Genomic DNA, 20917 nt, shown 5'->3' on the forward strand with positions numbered 1-20917 from the left:
ACTAAATGCTATGGTTACAAAGATGACCAATTTGTTGTTAATAATAAACAATTATTAACTTCCTAATCTCCATTTTCTTTTTTTCTTTTAAAAATATTTATATATATGTATCTATCATACACACACACATCTGTCCTGTATTGACTCTCAAAAGAAAGAGTACTCAATTACCACAGTAGAGTCATAATTTGACTGATGTCTCTGGATGCACAAGTAAGAGACCGACTCAACCAATATGCACACACACACACACACACACACACACACACACACACACACATATACATACACATTCATTCCAAAATTCCCCATGTGAGATTCTTATGTGAATAGATGCACACACTTCATATGTGCATCAACAGCCCACCAAACACTAACCCAACCACATATGTACAAATATCAAGCACTCTCTTAATTCAAAACGTCTTGTTGCTTTGTTAGCAACCAGCTTGAACTCTCTCAAGAAGAACTGAACTCAAAACACACACACACACACACACACACACACACACACACACACACACACGCGCATCTGTTGGGAGGGACAGTGAAAGCTTTCTATTCTTAATATTTAGTCTTTTGTTGCTACCACAATGTTAGCATTTATGTTGCTAATACTGTGATACTGTTTTGTTTCAGACATTGAAATATAAATTGTAAATAAAAGACATACAAAAAAAAAAAAATCTTTTGGGTAGGAAATAACAAAATATTACAATACCTCTGGTGCCATTTGATTCAATTCAGCTATTGATATTTTGGTATATAAGCTTTCAATATCAACTCGATCTTCAATTGAATTCGTGATCTGCGAAAAAAAAGAAAAATGAAACCTCAAAATGGTGGCAACTTTGTTGAAGAAACCATTTGAGATACAAACCAAGGAATAAAACTGAAATTTTGAGGCTTTTATATTGCTGACTCTAATTTCATTTCACTATTAATGATCATTTTTCTCTCCATAAACAACATTTATCTTGACAGAATTTGTACAGAAACTTCAGAGATCTGTTGGAGTTAGGGTTCAAGCCAAACTTGGTGTTTTGGGGGCTTCAGTAAAACAAATACAGTTTCATCCAATCAAAGCACATCCTTTTGGGACAAATGTTTTTCTTGATAGGTCGTATATATATATATGTGTGTGTGTGTGTGTGTGTGTATTATAGTATATCTTTTCTATCTTTTACTTGTTTCAGTTGTTGGACTGTGGCCATGCTGGGGCACCATGTTGAATGGTTTAATTGAGTAGATTGATCCCAGTAATTATGTTCTTTTTAAACCTGATACTTATTCCATAGATCTCTTTCACTGAACCATTCACTCGAAGGGACGTAAACAAACCAACACCAGTTGTCAAGTTGTGGAGGGGGACAAACACATACAAAAAGAAACACACTCACATACACACATATGATAGGCTATTTTCAGTTTTCATCTATCAAATCCACTCACAAGGCTTTGGTCAGCTCGGGGCTATAGTAGAAGACATTTGGCCAAGGTGTCATATAGTGGGACTGAACCCGGAACCATGTGCTTGGGAAGCCTATATATATATATATATATATAAACATCTTTCTCTCTCTTTCTCTGCAGCAAGACACCTGTTTCTATCCCTCTGCCACACTTTAACCTCTCATCACGAGGCACAAGACCACCTCCTCCAGTTCCCTCCCCCAAGGATCTTTGTCTTACAAGTTACTTGGTGACCCTGCCAGTGTTGGTGCCATGTAAAAAGCACTCAGTCTACTCTGTAAAGTGGTTGATGTTAGGAAAGGCATCCAGCTGTAAAATCCCTACCAAAACAGACAGTGAAGCCTGGTGCAGTCTTCTGCCTAGCCAGCTCCTGTCAAACCATCCAACCCATGCCAACATGGAAAGCGCATGTTAAGTGATGATGATATATGTATGCCTGTACAATAGATGCAGGCATGGCTGTGTGGTAAGGAGTTTGCTTCCCAACCATATGGTTTTGGGTTCAGCCCTTCTCTGTGGGACCTTGGGCAAGCATCTTCTATAACCTTAAGCTGACCAAAGCCTTGTGGGTGGATTTGGTCACTGGGAGTTCTGTCATGTGTATGTGTGTGTACTCCTAAATATACACACGTACAAAAACACAAATCATGATTGTCTCAAATCTTTCCTGTTTCATATTATTTTTCTGATGAATATTTGTATTGATATAATCCTTTGATACCAATGTCTTTATATCATTATATATGCATGTGCTCATGCACACACACACACACACACACATATGCATGCACGCACACACACACACACACAAATGCACGTGCACACAAACACACACACACAAGTGCATATCAAGAAAGAGAGAGGTATAACTCTAGTTAAAGACATGTTTAAGTCATGTTTAAACTATGATGAAGATGTTTAAGATATTTTCTAGGCATATAAAACTGTGATGTAGATGCTTAAAACATGCTCAAGATTATGATGTAGAGGTTTAACTCTTCAGTGTTCAGATTAGACTATTAAATGTAATAAGCTTATTTGTTCATTGCTTTGAAATGAATCTTACATCATCTTACAACTTCAAGCCTTCAATGATGAGATTGATTACTTTTAGAATGACGTTGCAGGGTAGGTGTGAGGCTCCAAATCTGGTTGGTTTTAACATAAAACAGATAGAATATTGTAGCTGAATATGGCCGGTTTAAATGCTAAACAGTTAAGACATGATTAAGACTGTGATGAATATATTTAATATGTTTAAAATTGTGATAAAGATGTTTAGGACATACATAAAATATGCTTAAAACTGTGATGGAGAGGTTTAGGCATATGGAAAATTGTGATAAAGATAGAAGGACATATAGAATACAACAGTCTTAAGGACTGTAATATTCATAGCATGTTTAATTCTAAGTTTGAGACATTAGGAAGAGAATTCTTACATTTGCCAATTCTGTTTCAAATTGAATGACCTCTCTGAGTTCCTTCCTTGAGAAGTTTCTGTCTGCTCCTAACAACTCAGACACTGAAACCATGAAGTTTTCATAAGCGTCTACATATTGTATATCATTTGGATCCAAGTAGTAGTCTCGGCTTGGCATTCCCAGATGAGCCTGGTCAAGCTGTAAAGAAGAAGATGGATAGAGAACAATCCAGAAATGATAAATAAAAAAATGATGGAAGGTTAACCTTAGAAGGTAGAGCTGTCTAGTTAAGAAGTTTGCAACCATGTAGTTTCAGGTTCAGTCCTTGGGCATGGTACTATATTTTACTAATACTGGGAAAACAAATGCAAAGTTCATCCCAGTAGGATTTGATCTCAGACCATAAAGAACCAGAACAAATACTGCAAGGGATTTTTTTTACCCCCAATGCTTTAATGATTCTGCTGGCTTTCCATTTCACTATGCAATAAGAATTAATAACTTATTGAGACACATCGTGTTAGAGGAATGAAATTGTGTGTTGTAGCTTTCACCCATCCTGCCTCAACAAATAAAATGCTACATTGGTGAAGTTAAACAGTTTTTATAAGAATTGTAACTGTGTCTAAGATTTGACTAACCAGAAAGAGAGGAAAGCCCAGTTCTTTCTCTAAACTGTATTCATTACTTTAACCATTGACATCATCTGGTAAAATCTGTTTTCCATGCTGGTATGGGTTGGACAGTTTGACAGGATCTGATGGGTTAAGGGACTACATCAAGTTCCAATCTCTTCTTTGGCAGGGTTTCTATGGCTGGACACCATTACTAATGTTAACCACTTTATAGAGTGCATTGGGTGCTTTTTTTTTTTCATGGCACCAACATTAGTGAGGTCACTGTGTAATTTGCAAAATTAAGATCTCTTTCAGTTGAGTGGGGTTACAGTAGAGAGGGAGGCAACTCTATGCAAGATGAAAGGTTAAAGTATGAAAGAAGGAGTACAGATTCATTGCTGTAGGAGAGATATATAGTTGCTCACTTTATACAAGAGTGGGTGGGAGTAACTTGGGTGGAGATGGAAAGAGAGATAAAGATGGTTGTGATGAGGTACGTTAATTAAATTTAAACCATTTCTTACGTGGATAATATTGGTACTGGAATTTTTATCATCAGGTGAGACATTGAAATTGAGAATCACTGAGATGTGAAATTCTTTGTAGAGTTTTGCCAAAGTTGATTCAATACTAAATTTATCAGCATCCCATTGGTCTGTGATGACAGGCCAACCACCGAAAGAACGGAGAATGAGGTGGAATGGTTTGTCTCCAATATATTGGATCTGAGCTAGAAATGGCAGGAAAGGAAAAGAAAAGAAAATGGAAAAAAGAAGAAAACCAAAAGAAAAAAATGGTAAGAAAGGAGAAAAGGATATAACAATGATAACAACAAAATAACAATGATGACCACAGCAACAACAACAACAACAACCGTTGACAACACTGATGACCACAACAAGAACAACAATAACAAAGATGACAACAACAGCAATAACAAGAACAATGTCAACAATGATGATGATGAAAACAACAACAATGGCAGCATCAATGTAAACAACAGCAACAACAAAAATGGCAATGACAACATTAAAAACAATGACAGCAACAACAACAATAAAAAGGGCAATGATGAGCACCCGAACAATGACAATGTAAACAACGACAACAACAACAATAATAATAATGACTTTAATACCAACTACTCTCTTCTACACACCACCTCAACATACCATCCACCACATCCCAGCCTCTATATAACTCCCTGGCACACACACACACACACACACACACATGCACACAAGCACATGCATGCACATATGCATGTACACACACACACACCACCTCAATCCTTCACACACCTCAATCCTTCACACACCTCAACATAGCATGGACCACACACCAACCCCTACATAATTCTCTCCACAAATACACACACACACACACACACACACACACACACACACACACACACACACACACACACCATCACCCTCCAGTCATCCTCCAATTCTCACAGATAACACTTAAGCTGTAGGTAGACTTACACATGTTCATACAAGATTTGTAGAGAATCTTGGCCTTGGTTGTGGCATTGCCATCAAACTGGTTGGGAGGAGTTTCTAGAATTCCTGGAAATATACAAAGTATTTGGTATTTCATTTAGCTGCAAGTCAAATTGAAACATTTTGTAGTGAGGAGAAGGTAGAAGTTTACGTTGGGGGTGGGTGCAGGTAAATGTTTATTGTAGAGAAGTACTTTATAGTGAAGGAAAACGTTTATAGTGGAGGTAGAACTTTATAGTAGAGAGGAGGGAGTTTTATTCTGGAAGTAGAAGTTTATAGTCTAGGGAAGATTTTATAATGGAGTTAGAAGTTTATGGTGGAAAAAAGATTTTATAGTGAAAGAGAGACTTTATAATAAAGTTATAAGCTTATGAAGGAGGTGCAGATAGAAGTTTATAGAAGAGGTACAAGTTTATAGTGGTATCATAACTTTGTAGTGAGTGAACAACTTATTTCGAAGGTAGACATTTATAGTGTGTGTGTGAGAGGGGAAAAGTTCAATGTGGGGAGCAGAATTTTATGATAGAATTTTAGACTCTTTTTCTTTTTTTTTTGAATGGCTTAATCAGAAGAGGAGGAAGAGTACCCATGGCTATTTTTCAGGGCTTCTAACAGTGGCAGGAGATAAAAATGGAGAAAGGGAAGATTGGGAATCTTGCTTGAATGCTCACAACAGAGTGGACTCTGTTAAAGCCAACGGCAAAAACAATCACAACTAATATTGGTGGTTGTTGTGATGTGTTAAGTCTGTAACTTATAGGTTCAGGTATGGCATAGGTGCAGGTATGGAGTAGGTGCAGGTATGGCGTAGGTGCAGGTATGGCGTAGGTGCAGGTATGGCGTAGGTGCAGGTATGGCGTAGGTGCAGGTATGGTGTAGACAATGTGGCTGAGTGGTTAAGAAGTTTGTTTCCCAGCCATGTAGATTCAGGTTCAGCTTCCTTGTATGCCACCTTGCAATAGGATTGTGCATTGTATTGAAAAACCTATGTGCAACTTTTATGCACATTGCATAGAAGACCTTGAACAAATGTTTTTCTTTTATCCCTGGGCCAATCAAAGTCCTGTGAATGGATTTTATAGATGGAAACTGAAAGAAGCCTGTTGTCATCATCATCATCATCATCGTTTAACGTCCGCTTTCCATGCTAGCATGGGTTGGACGACTTGACTGAGGACTGGTGAAACCGGATGGCTACACGAGGCTCCAATCTAATTTGGCAGAGTTTCTACAGCTGGATGCCCTTCCTAACGCCAACCACTCAGAGAGTGTAGTGGGTGCTTTTACGTGTCACCTGCACGAAGGCCAGTCAGGTGATACTGGCAACGGCCACGCTCGAAATGGTGTCTTTTATGTGCCACCCGCACAAGCCAGTCCAGGGGCACTGGCAACGATCTCGCTCGAAAATCCTATGGAAGCCAGTCAGGCGGTACTGGCAACGGCCACGCTCAAAATGGTGCATCTTATGTGCCACCCGCACAAGAGCCAGTCCAGGGGCACTGGCAACGATCTTACTTGGATTGCCGGGTCTTCTCACGCACAGCACATTTCCAAAGGTCTCAGTCAGTAGTCATCGCCTCGGTGAGGCCCAATGTTGTGTTTGTGTGAATGTGTGTGTGTGTGTTCATTGACATTTGCACTTTGAAAATAGTGCTTGGTTATAAGCAGTGTTGCTGTTCTCAGTTCTATCAACAAATCATTTACTGGCTTTGTGCCTTTGAAGGCATATGAAATAAGAGACCCCTTATTTGAAAAATGGGTAAAAGTTAGTCAGGAAGGACATTTAGCTTTAAAACAATGCCTCAATAGTATGCATGCATCTAACCTGTATCAGCATGGCAAAATTAACATAAAAATTGAAAGAACTCTTTAGCTATCATAAATGATTGATTTCTATGTCAGTGACAGAAAATGTCATGCATTTTCTTATGATATAAGTATTGTTGTTGTAATTGTCATCACTTTGCCCTCGGACAATCCTGGTCCAGCTGGCTGATGAACAAAGACATTCTAACCATGATGATCCAGTTTTTTTTTTCCCAAGGCATGTCTCTGCTTACAAAGCTTACTCCCCAGCCATGCGCTTTTGGGGTTCAGTCTCACTGCGTGACACCTTGGGAAAGTGTCTTCTGCTATAGCTGACCTTAACCTTTTGAGTAGATTTGGTTGACACCCCGCCAAAAAAATCCCATATTATATGTATGTGTGTGCACCTATGTCTTGACATCATGTGATGGTTGTGAACAAGTGTCACTGTCATACAAGTGGTGTCCTTCATTTCCAATCTTCTGTAAAAACATGTCTGGCCATGGAGAAATATTACCTTGCTTGGAAACAGGTGAGGGTTGGCAACAGGAAGACCATCTGGCTGTAGAAAATCTACTTTGACAAATTTTGTCTGACCCATGCTGGCATGAAAAAGTAGACGTTAAAACAATGATGATGATGTTCATGGCACAATGTATCTGAGACTACATCATCCAATGTGTTCTCTTCCTGCTTTAAGACACCCGTGTGCAATTTGAAGGAGTTTTAGCTGATTGAGCAATCTGATAGATGAACCCTGAGAAGCTTAAGTACTAGTCACAAAGTCAGGTCTAATACAGTTGAATGAAATGGCCCCCAGCGTATTACTAGCATTTTATTATATAGACCCTAACAAAGTGGCGAGCTGGCAGAATCATTAGCACACCTGGTGAAATGCTTAGTGGTATTTCGTATTTGCTGTTACGTTCTGAGTTCAAATTCTGCTGAGGTTGACTTTGCCTTTCATCCTTTCGGGGTCGATTAAATAAGTACCAGTTATGCACTGGGGTTGATGTAAACGACTTAATCCCTTTGTTTGTCCTTGTTTGTCCTCTCTATGTTTAGACCCCTGTGGGCAATAAAGAAACAAATTATATAGACCCTAACAGGGGGAAAAATTCAGACAACCGTATTGAAATGTGAATCCAGGATGGAGAAAAACAAAATGAGGTATTGTGAGACATTGATTCTGTTCTTGTATAAAGCGTAGCTGTACCTTTCCTTTCTTCTTCTTCTACTACTACTACTACTACTACTACTACTACTGGCACTCTGTTGGTTATGATGACAAGGATTCTGGTTGATCTGATCAACTAAACAGTCTGATCGTGAAATTAATGCGCAAGGAGCGTCTGTGTGGTAAGTAGCTTACTTACTAACCACATGGTTCCGGGTTCAGTTCCACTGCGTGGCACCTTGGGCAAGTGTCTTCCACTATAGCCTTGGGCCGACCAAAGCCTTGTGAGTGGATTTGGTAGATGGAAACTGAAAGAAGCCCGTCGTATATATATATATATATATATATATATATATATATATATATATATAACATAATTAAGGGATCAGCAAGCATTTGCTTCACCATATACCGAAGTTCAGAAATAGCAGCTAAAAAAGCTGAGACTCCAACATTACTTGTAACTCACAAAGGCAAAAACAAGAAGAAAAAACAATGAAAACTAACCATTTAAAGTTAATCATAGACGCGTTTCTGGATTATGAATTATAAAATTCAATTTCCGTCATCGGTATGATATTCCAGTAGTACATTCGACTATGCTAGCAAACCGCGCAAGTATGAACGAGTGAACATCATGCCTCGACACAATCTGAAAACATAACCGAACTTACCTCGGCTAGTCATTCCACTACTTCCTCCTCAAGAAATTACCATGTGCGTTACAAACAATACCGCAGAAGCTTTGCGTTTACTATCAGGGAGTGAATAATTATTACAAATTAAAAGGGTAAAGATTTATCAATTTATTAATTTATTAATAAATCAACAATTAGCTGGTATTTCTGAACTTCGGTATATGGTGAAGCAAATGCTTGCTGATCCCTTAATTATGTTTATAAATGTATGGGAACTTTTAAATAAGTTCTCCACCGATAATGGTGCTTACATACCGAAGGGCTTGGTAAAAATTATTAATTGTTGATTTATTAATAAATTAATAAATTGATAAATCTTTACCCTTTTAATTTGTTATATATATATATATATATATATATATATATATATATATATATATATATATATATATATATATATATATATATATATATATATGTATATATATATATATGTGTGTGTGTGTGTTTATATGCTTGTGTGTCTGTGTTTGTCCCCCAACATCGCTTGACAGCTGATGCTGGTGTGTTTACATCCCCATAACTTAGTGGTTCAGCAAAAGAGACCGATATAATAAATACTAGGCTTACAAAGAATAAGTCCTGGGGTCAATTTCTTCGACTAAAGGCGGTGTTCCAGCATGGCCACAGTCAAATGACTGAAAGAAGTAAAAGAGTAAAGTGGCTGAGCACTCCACAGACATGTGTACCCTTAACATAGTTCTCAGGAAGACTCAGCGTGACACAGAATGTGACAAGGCTGACCCTTTGAATTACAGGTACAACTCATTTTTGCCAGCTGAGTTGACTGGAGCAATGTGAAATAAAGTGTCTTGCTCAAGGACACAATGGACCACCTGGAATCAAACTCATGACCTTATGATCATGAATCAAATACCCTAACCACCAAGCCATGTGCCTTCACTACTACTACTACTACTACTGTGCACTGGGACTACATCAACACACACACACACACACACAGACACTACAACCACATTGAAAGTCATTCTGCTGATTGGCCAAGAGTCACTCACCAACACACTGATCCATGTATAAATTGTTTCTTCTCTTTTCCCCCTTTGTATCACTGCTTCAATAGTTTCTGCTTTTATGTTTAAAAAAATCTAATTCCTTAATAAGAAAGAAACTGCTGTCTTTAAAACTACCACTGTATCACTGCTGCGTACAGTACTACCACCACATTATCACAACACCACAATATCTCTCTCTGTCATACATTTTCCTCACACAGCAATACTATCACCCTTCCATACCACCAGATAACAATACCATCACTACAGCACACCACCATTCCCAAGCTGTAAGTTTCCCACACCATAAACTTTTATATAAATTCTAGAATAAAGATTGTTTAGATACTCCATTGAATATTGACAACAGCATTATGGGAGATATAAATGTTAACGTTTAGGAGTTAACGCCCAAATGGCAAGTATTCAGCTGATAATAAATGCATTTCTTAGCTTAATAATAATCCTTTCTACTGATAGACACAAGGCCTAGGGAAAATCGAATTTGCTTATTGATTGATCCTTTATGTTCATTTGATACTAGGATTGTGAAGAAAGCAGATGGAAAGTTGAAAACATATAACCCTTAAAAATTTGGGATTGCAAGGATTTGGAATATGAAATCTATCAAGACCATGCCTGTGACAATTGATACATTAGGGGTTGCAAGTTGTGAGATAGAGAAATGAATAGAAGAGACTGGAAGAGAATGTCCTGTAGAGATTCTACAGAAGGTTTGTTACTTTCTACAAGGAAAGATCATCGGAAGGGTTTTGAGCACTTGATGGCTTGTTGAAATTCTGTGGACATCTGAGGCAAGGGGAAGAAAAAGAGGAAGAGGGTCCTAATAATACTAATAATAATTGTTTCAGATTTTTATTGGTCTTTGAAAGAATGAAAGGTAAAGTTGACGTTAGTGGGATTTGAAATCAGATCGTAAAGAGCCAGAAAAAATCCACTAAGCATTTTGTCCAGCATGCTAATGATTCTGCCAGCTCACCACTTTAATAATAATAATAATAATAATAATAATAATAATAATAATAATAATAATAATAATAATAATAATAATAATTGTTTCAAATTTTGGCACAAGGCCAGCAATTTCAGGGGAAAGTCGATTACATTAATCCCAGTGCTCAACTGGTTTTCATTTTATTGACCCCGAAAGGACGAAAGACAAAGTTGACCTTGGTGGCATTTGAACTTGGGACTTAAAGATGAATGAAATGTCACTAAACATTCTACCTGGTGTGCTAATCATTCTGCTCAGCATGCTAATAATAATGACAATAATAATAATGGTTTCAAAGATTTTGCCACAAGGGCAGCAATTTTGGGGGAGGGAATCAGTCAATTACATCAACCCCAGTGTTTCACTGGTACTTAATTTATTGATAATAATAATCCTTTCTACTAAAGGCATAAAGAATGAAATTTTGGGGAAAGGGGATAGTCGGTTACATCGTTCCCAGTGTTTCATTGGTACTTAATTTATCGACCCCAAAAGGATGAAAAACAAAGTCAACCTTGGTGGAATTTGAACTGAGAATGTAAAGATGGATGAAATGCTGCTAAGCATTTCACCTGGCATGCTAATGAGACTGCCAGCTCACTGCCTTAATAATAATGATGATAATAATAATGATAATAATAATAATAATAATAATAATAATAATAATAATAATAATAATAATAATAAGAAGAAGAAGAAGAAGACCTGGAAATAGAGATAACTCGAATGTGGAATCTAAAAACAGAAACAATTCCTATCATAGTAGGTGCCTTAGGTATAATAAAAAAATATTCAGACAAATACATAACAAAAACACCAGGACTTACAAATATATATAACATACAGAAAATTGCACTACTGGGTACTGCACACATTCTACGCAAAACACTTTCAATACAGTAAACATAAGAGCACCACAGCAAACCACAGCACATACCCAAGGCACACAGAGCTGCGCTCGGTAGTGAAGTGAAAGCACGTTATAAAAATAAAACTACTGAACAATAGTAATAATAATCCTTTCCACTATAGGCATAAAGCCTGGAATTTGTGGGGAGGGGAATAGTCAATCACATCAACCCCAGTACTTGACTGGTACTTAATTTATCGACCCCGAAAAGATGAAAGGCAAAGTTGATCTCAGCGGAATTTGAACCCAGAATGTAAAGATGGACGAAGTGTCACAAAGCATCTTGCCTGGCGTGCGAGCAATTCTGCCAGGTTGCCACCTTTAATAATAATGATAATTCAAGGTTTCAATTTTTTTTTTCAAAGTTACAATGAGAGTTTCCAGAATCCAACATCTATAGCAGGTGTTGGGTGGGGGTGGTCGTGGGAGTATCATTTGGTGTTGGCTGGGACATCTGAAAGGAGGAGGTGCTATGAGGCAGTGAAATGGAATTAGTTGGGTACAGTTGGTGAGGCAGTGGTGCTAGTGGAAGCATGGTTTAGTAGAAAGGTAATGTTGCTGTTGGCAGGGGAAACCCCCACCCGCAGGCGCAATTGTGCCCGCGAGCCCATGTTATTGCACCTGCAGGCTGGTATACTCATGTAAAAAATATAGTAAATTTTCAATTATAAAATTTATACAATATTCCTATGCGTGTTTGTGACATAAGTTGTGTTTTCACTGACTTAAAACAGTTTGACTTGAACAGAAAATCGTCCGGTAATTGTTATGTGAATGGAAATTTTGTTTTCACTATAAAACACATATTACTAGGTTTGTATTACCCCCTTAAAGCCCAACTACACCCTAGCTAAAATAGATAGAATACCTCATAAGTAATATATACATCCTAAATTCAGTGGCATCATTCATGAAGATGTTACACATTAATTGCATGTCTTAAACTTATCTTTATTAATGTATATCAAATTATACATAGATATATACAAGATTTACACAGATATAAGAGTTAGAATCTGTGATCTGCCTGTGAACCTTTTTCTTTGGAAATTTTTACCTGCCGCACTAAAAAGTTTCCTCACCCCTGCTGTACAGTTATGACAGGAGTGCAGCATCTGTAAGGCATGGTGTCTGTGTTGGATGGTGTAGGGGATGGTGTTAGTGGTGGTGGTGTTGGGTATAATTTTCATTAAAATTACTATAATTTCCTTTGTGGTAGTGCACCTGTTTCTGTCTTCATTCCTAACCTCTCTCTCTCTCTCTCTCTCTCTCTCTCTTTCCAGCTGGTTAACCTTGTACTTCCTCTACAGTAAGATACCTGTTTCATCATCCAACACAAGATCACCTCCTGCAATGCCCCCTCCTGTCCTGAAAATTTATTTTTTCCTTTCAAGGTACTTGGTGACCCAGTCTACACTGCAAAGTGGTTGCCATTTGGAAGGGCATCCAGCTGTAAAAACCTTGCCAAAACTGACCTTGCCTGTGCTTGTGCCAAGTAAAAAGCACTAAGTCCCTGCTGCTGAGTGGTTGGTGTTAGGAAGGGCATCCGGCTGTAAAAATCCTGCCAAAACAGATACAGAAGCCTGGTGTAGGCTTCTGCCTGGCTGGCTCTTGTGAAACCGTCCCACTCATTGCTAGCATGGAAGGCGGACGTTAAACAACAATGATGATGATGATAACTAGGAACTAAAAGATAAGGGATTTCCTTTTCTCTTTTGCCAGAATATGAAGACTGAATGGGGAGGGAGATAGGGTGTCACCATATGTGAGAAGTGTGGTGTGCCATATGAATTATTAATTACAGGTAAACTGGTGTCATTTGCCAGATACATTAATTTGATAGGTAGGTGGGATTGATAATGTGTGTGTGTGTGTGTGTGTGTGTGTGTGTGTGCGTGTGTGCATGCATACATCTGTGAATGTGTATTTGAGTGTGAGTGTGTATGTATATTTGTGTCTGTGCACGTATCAGTGTGCATGTATGTATGTGATTAAGTGTGTATGTTTTTGTATTTATGTATACCTATGTATGTATCAATGCCAGTGTCTTTTCATATGTGTATGTGTGTATGTTTGCATGTATCATATGCACAAACACATACACATGATACAATCCCACCTATGTAATATAGAGAATTGGAAAGCTTTAATTAACTAGGATTATTCTTGTAATCAGAACACGAAGTATTCAACAAAATCATCCACTTTTAACTGTATTGAGTTCATTAAAAAAAAAAAAATTGACTGATATTCTTGGAATTATCTCCCTTGTTTACTCTTATTGTAGATATTAACTTTGATTATGTGTAACGTTTATATTAGTCAAACTGGTGTCTGCATCTTATGGCTGTTGTATGCTCCAGCCTTCTTCAGGTATCTTCTTTTGAATTCAGTTGTATCAGAATTTCAAACCTATCCCTTTATTTGATCCATGGGAGTATACTGTTCTTATCCCGCTCTCTGTGTAGTGGATAAAGACGTTGGTTAATGCAGTGCAGCCACCTAGAGATTCTGAACTCAATCTCAGGCAAGGCACTAAGGTAACTTACAAAAAAAAAGTCAACTGAAGAAAAAAAAATGCCATGAAACACGGGGAGAGAAATGAGAATGGTTTACCACTGTGGATCAAATAAAGGGTTAGATTCAAAATTCTGACACAACAACTGAGTTCAGCACAAAACACCTGAAGGAAGCTGGAGCCTACAACAGCTGCATCGTAGTGAAAGCAACAATAAAGATGAAGACACCAGTCCTACTAATATAAACAGTATTCACAATATAAATTCCTCATAAATATAGAATTGTATCATCTTTGATCACAGTAGTGTGGACCATTGCTGACCTGGGGTTAAACAATAACAGCATAAACCCATAGATGTCAGTGATCTGAGAGAGAGAAAGAGAATGAAATCAAAGATGTATTTACATGCGAGGAGAAAGTGTACTCTGTTGCTAGTTGGAGAGAAGTGAATCCCAGTGAAAAAATTCTGAATATATAACTTACTTTTAATAATGATCTGTAGTTTGCGGTGTTGCCGTTCGACGTTGCCAATGGCTGCCATATCTTCAGGTATAATGTTTCTCCGTTCCCAATTACCGCAGGTATATTGGTAGAAGTCATCGCATGGATCCACTGAGAAATCAATGTCCTCAAGAAGTTCTGCAGCTACCAAGAAAAAACACAGAACCATTACCAACCCCCAAAACAAGACATATATATATATATATATATATATATATATCGATTTAAATGAGAGCTCAAAACTGATCCATTGAAAATACTTTATTATAATAATGAAAACGACCTATGATCATTTCGATGCAATATCCAGATTGATTCATGCATATTATAAAAATGGGATACTGCATCTCCTCAGGGCCTTATTATTATTTTATAATATGCATGAATCAATCTGGATATTGCATCGAAATGATCATAGGTCATTTTCATTATTATAATAATATTTTCAATGGATCAGTTTTGAGCTCTCATTTAAATCAATATAAATACAATAACTCACTTGTGAGTATTTTGCTACGTTTGTTAACAGATACAATATTTTTGCCAAATTTTTGGTATAAAAATATATATAAATACATACATATATATATATATATATATATGTGTGTGGGGGGGGGGGGGTGAAGGCACATGGCCTAGTGGTTAGGGCATTGCACTGACAATTGCTAGACCATGAGTTCAATTCTTGGACTGGGCAGCACATTGTATTCTTGAGCAAAACTCTTCATTCCATGTTGCTCCAGTCCACTCAGCTGCAAATGGGTGACCCTGTGATAGAATACCTTTCTGATCAGGGAGTACGTTGACTGGGCGTTGTGAGTGTTTATTGAGCGAAAACACCTAAAGCTCCACGAGTCTCCGGCAGGGAATGGTGGCGAACCCTGCTGTACTCTTCCACCACAACTTTCTCTTACTCTTACTTCCTGTTTCTGTGGTGCCTGTAATTCAAAGGGCCAGCCTTGTCACACTGTGTCACGCTGAATATCCCCAAGAACTACGTTAAGGGTACACGTGTCTGTGGAGTGCTCAGTCACTTGCACGTTAATTTCATGAGCAGGCTGTTCTGTTGATCGGATCAACTGGAACCCTCGACGTTATAAGCGATGGAGTGCCTACAACAACAACAATATATATATATATATAGGCGTAGGAGTGGCTGTGTGGTAAGTAGCTTGCTTACCAACCACATGGTTCCGGGTTCAGTCCCACTGCATGGCACCTTGGGCAAGTGTCTTCTATTATAGCCTTGGGCTGACCAAAGCCTTGTGAGTGGATTTGGTAGACGGAAACTGAAAGAAGCCTGTCGTATATATGTATATATATATATATGTGTATGTGTGTATGTTTGTGTGTCTGTGTTTGTCCCCCCAACATCGTTTGACAACCGATGCTGGTGTGTTTATGTCCCTGTAACTTAGCAGTTTGGCAAAAGAGACCAATAGAATAAGTACTAGGCTTACAAACAATAAGTCCTGGGATCGATTTGCTCTACTAAAAGTGGTGCTCCAGCATGGCCACAGTCAAATGACTGAAACAAGTAAAAAACAGTATATATATATATATATACATACATGCACCTACCCAAGGGTTAGTGATAGGAAGCGCATCTGGGTGTAAAGCAAAACATCAATATCTATTTGTTCAACTCTTGCTAGCATGGAAAAACATGATGCACCTCTTTTCATCTTTTTACTTCTCTCAATCATGAGCTGCAGCCATGCTGGAGCACCACACCGAGGAGGAATTTAGTTGAACAAATTGCCCCATAACTTATTTTTTAAGCCTGTTACTTATTCTCTTGGTCTCTTTTGCCAACCCACTAAGTTATGGAGAATGTAAACAAACTAACAATGGTTGTCAAGCAATAGTGAGGGAAACACACACACACACACACACACACACACACACACACACACACACACACACACACACATACATACACACACACACACACACACACACACACACACACATTCATATATCATGTAAAAACTTAAAACCAGCAGCTATTCCTGTGATTGTTGAAAGCATGTACAACAACACACAAAAAGCTAAACTATTGCGATTCTCACCTGTCTTGATGCAGTCAGTAGTTAAACAGATCTCTTCATCACCTGGAAGAAACATTGAATGGAAAATAAACATTCTACGATGAAGATTAATAGAGACAATGTTAGAGAAAGATAAACAGAACAGCCAGTCTTGGTTGTTTGGATGTGGGGTAGCTAGGTTATATTTTATACTTTAAAAGTTTGAAATTATACAAGAAAAATTACAAAAATCATTATTTAAGAAGATTGTGTATACTATATTAAGTTTTGTTGTATAGTACTGTGGAGTACAAGAAACAGAACATCTGGTTTATGTGAATATACACATTCATACACACACTCACCATATTTGGTGACAGTTAAGAAGCACTTTTTTCCCAGAATATGTCTTAAATAAAATTCACCCTGGGTCCTATATGCAAAATTGAGCCTCCCAGAAGCTAATTTTGTCCTTGGCATTCACTACAAGAGACTAATTTTAATCCAGACAATCTCTTCTACCTAACCTGACTCCGTAACAATAATATTTACTTAAACATTTGCTAGAATATTTTGTAATGTTTTGTAATCTGCTGCTTAATTGCTTCGAATGTTACATGCTTTAATGAACTAAATTATTCTTTCCTGTATTTGCACTGCAGAAACTGGGGTGTGTCAAATGTGTCTGTGTGTATTTTTGCCAACAAATGTAGTGTGTATGCATGTATGTATATTTATACATGTGTGTGTGTGTAGGGAAAATTAAGATAAACACCAGTATAAATATTTATTTCTGATGTACATTTTCCCATTTGGAACTCAGCATTGAATTTTCCAAGTGCATTTGGCTGCCTAGGAACTAAATATTTATTCCACTGTTTATCTTAGTTGCCTCTACATATATTCTGTATATCATAACTAATAACACTGTTAAGTACAGAGGTCAATGGAAACCGAGTGGATAATGATAATCTACATGGAACTCTAAGTCATACAGTTGTTGTTGAACATCGAACTGTACACACAAGATATACAAGGTGTCCCAGAAAAATTTACCCATGATTAAAACTCTTCCTAAAGAATATTGGTTCGATTATTATTATCTATATTTTGCATAAAGATTTGCATATGTTTTTTGTTCATGTGTCTATTGTTTTGTTTGTCTATAACAGTTTTGTAAACAAACATGGTGTCGAAAGCAAAATATGACCAGATGGTCACTTTGAAAACAGCTGGAGTGAGCAAAAAGGACAGATGAATGTGTGCTGTAAAATGGTGTTCAATACCTGGAAATGATAATTGGAGTCTGCTACTACCTCTAGCAAACCAATTCCTGGTAGGAAACAATCAATTTGTACCAAACAAACTGTTGAAGCTGTGAAGAAGCGAATGAACAAAAATCCCCGCAGGAGTGCAAGAAAAACTGCAAAAGCTCTTGGCATTTCGAAATCTTCAATGTACAGGATTTTTAAAGAGAATTTAAAGCCAACTGCATACAAGAAATGATTCCAGCAGTTAATTTCAGCAGCTTCCAAGAAGAAACGGCTTGACGGGGGTAGTTGAGATGAAGTGTGCCACAAATAAAGTGCTGATCTGGTCTGACTAGAAGATCTTCACTGTGGAGGCAGTTATCAACAGGCAGAATGACAGCCTTTATGCACATAATGCAGGAGACTTGCCTGAAGGTAGCAGGAATCATTTATGCCATCAGAAACCAGCTTCACTCATGATGTGGGCTGCAGTTGCATCTGATGGGTCCAAGTCTCCCTTGATCTTCATTGATGCTGGTGTCAAGGTCAGCAATGTGGAAATGTCGGATGAGTAAATGTTACCTTGGGTCACAAAAACCTTTGGTGACTGTTACATCTTCACTGAAGATAGGCCTCCAGCCTACACATCCAATTTGACATAGAAGTGGTGTAAAGAGCATTTCAGCAGTTTTTGGAAACAGATGGTATGACCTCTCTCAAGTCCAGACATCAATCCCATGAACTTTGCTATCTAGTCTATCTTAGAGAATAATGTTTCTGTACACTTCTATTCAAATGTGTCAGATCTGAAGAAAACCCTTCTGTCTTCATGGGTCAAGTTGGATGAAGAGGTGGCACAGCACTCTTGCAACTCAGTGACCACTCATTTGCAGGCTATGGTCAAAATGATATTTGAAATGTAATTACTGCAATGGATTGACAATTTACATTAGAATGTGTGTGCCAAATTTCATTATCCTACCTTAAGTTTAGTTTGAATAATTAAGAAATATCAATTCTTCTGGGACACCCTGTATATTCCAGTGTGGATGATGAGTTCAAAGAAGTTGTGTATGGCCACTTAGTATAGAATACAGAGAAGTCAAAGATAAGTCTGAGTGCAAATAAACATTTAATCTATAATCATTTGTTCCAAAAAGTATATTTCATTTAGGGGCACCCCTCAATTCCCCTATTTCTATAGGGTTATATATCAGACCCAAAAGTGCTGGGCTCCATAAAAGTACTTTTTGGAGCAGACTACCCCCATCACTTTGCCCCAGCTATGTTATTTAAGACAGACAGACAGACAAAGAGACATGGTACTTACCATTATATATTTCCTTAAAAACAAAAGTAACAGTGACAAAGGCCACCAAAACTACTACCACAAAGATACAAATGGACAACAACCATTTCTCTCTGTGTGTCCAGTTCCGGCCAATGTCCTTCCGGTCAGCAGCAACATGGACTTGTACAAATACAGGGTCTTCGATGATCTTCAGTTCGGTGTTTATCGGTAATTTACAGCTGGCAGAATTCTTGTTCATCTCTTCGCACCTTATTTTCTCCATGGCGTCTTGTTATTCACTGGAATTATTATTCTACCAACAATGATGAGATTTTTTTCTGTGTCTAAGACATGACACTTCATTTTCTTCTTCAGAACATGGTGGCCATCCCTCATAACTGGGCAATCCACAGGTGAGACGCAGACTTTCCTGAAAATGAGAAAGAGAGAGGTTCAGAAAATAATCAGTCCCGCTGCGCAGCACCTTGGGTAAGTGTCTTTTAGTATAGCTTTGGGCTGACCTCTGCCTTGTGAGTGAATCTGGCAGATGGAAACTGTGCAGAAGCCTGTCACATAATTATATAAGTGCAGGTGTGGCTTTGTAGCAAGAAGTTTGCTTTCCAACCACATGGTTTTTTTATTCAGTCCTACTGTGTGACACCTTGGGTAAGTATCTTCTACTATAACTCCACAAGCCTTATGAATGGATTTGGTAGATGGAAACTGAAAGAAGCCTATCATATGTGTATATATATATGTGTGTGTGTGTATGTTACTATCTCCTTGCTTTGAAATTACATGATAGTTGCTACTGTCTTCCAAATGTTGTATTTTGTTTCCAGTCTTCTGTTAAAAAATGTCTGGTCATGGAGAAATATTATCTTATTTGGAAACATGTGATGGCAGCTGGATGAAGAAAATCTATCTCAACAAATTCCATCTGGGTAATGCAAGCATAGAAAAGTGGATGTTAAAATGATGATGATATATGTGTGTGTGTTTGTGTTTGATACTTCACCCCCCCCCCACCACTAACCAGAGTTGGTTTGTTTACTGATGGAATAAGTACCAGACTTGAGACAAAAGAAAAGAAACAAAACAAAAACAAAATGGAGTCACATTAAAACCCCAACCGCTTATCTAGGATTATGTAACAACGATCTGTTGAGATGACCTAAGACCACATTAAAGCAGCATCCACTTATCTAGGATAGTGTGGCTTGTGGATATTGTTAAACACTCAGATATCTTTGACTATGCTAGAGCACTGCCTATTTATTTACAACAAGTTGAAATAAACTAGGACCACAATAAAGCACTGCCAGGACTTTGCAGCTGCTGTAATGCTTTCAGATATCCTAGATTAGTTTCTAGCCTTTTCAACTTACATAAGACAATGTGGCTGCTGCTCTTACAGATTCAGATATGCTATACCTCAGTAAAGCAGCGTCCACTTACCTAGGGCAACATGGCTGCTTCCAAGCAAGGTAATATTTCTCCATAACCTTATGTAGAATATTGGAAATGAATAACACTCATTTATAACGTGATGTCAAAGCAAGTGGACACACACACACACACACACACACACACACACACACACACACACACACACACATGTATATGGCTGGTTTCCACTTACCAAATCTACCCACAAGGCTTTGGTTGGCCTGGGACTATAGTAAA

At 37.9% G+C, this 20917-nt stretch overlaps 1 protein-coding gene across 3 annotated transcripts in view; it reads right to left on the minus strand.

Moving 5' to 3' along the window:
• The window catches only part of LOC106880529 (neprilysin-1), a 122426-nt gene that overhangs the window by 63842 nt on the left and 37667 nt on the right, over positions 1-20917 (minus strand). For all 3 annotated transcript variants that reach the window (XM_089342479.1, XM_089342481.1, XM_089342480.1), the window contains exons 2-8: positions 19271-19661; positions 16733-16774; positions 14643-14804; positions 5002-5085; positions 4039-4244; positions 2916-3095; positions 722-808 (exon numbers count right to left, since the gene is read on the minus strand). In XM_089342479.1, coding sequence (XP_089198605.1) covers positions 722-808; positions 2916-3095; positions 4039-4244; positions 5002-5085; positions 14643-14804; positions 16733-16774; positions 19271-19514 — 1005 coding nt within the window. In that variant the 5' untranslated portion in view covers positions 19515-19661. The remainder of the gene's footprint in view (positions 1-721; positions 809-2915; positions 3096-4038; positions 4245-5001; positions 5086-14642; positions 14805-16732; positions 16775-19270; positions 19662-20917) is intronic.

Source organism: Octopus bimaculoides, chromosome 26, assembly GCF_046866305.1.
Source record: "Octopus bimaculoides isolate indiv1 chromosome 26, ASM4686630v1, whole genome shotgun sequence".
NCBI lineage: Eukaryota > Metazoa > Mollusca > Cephalopoda > Octopoda > Octopodidae > Octopus > Octopus bimaculoides.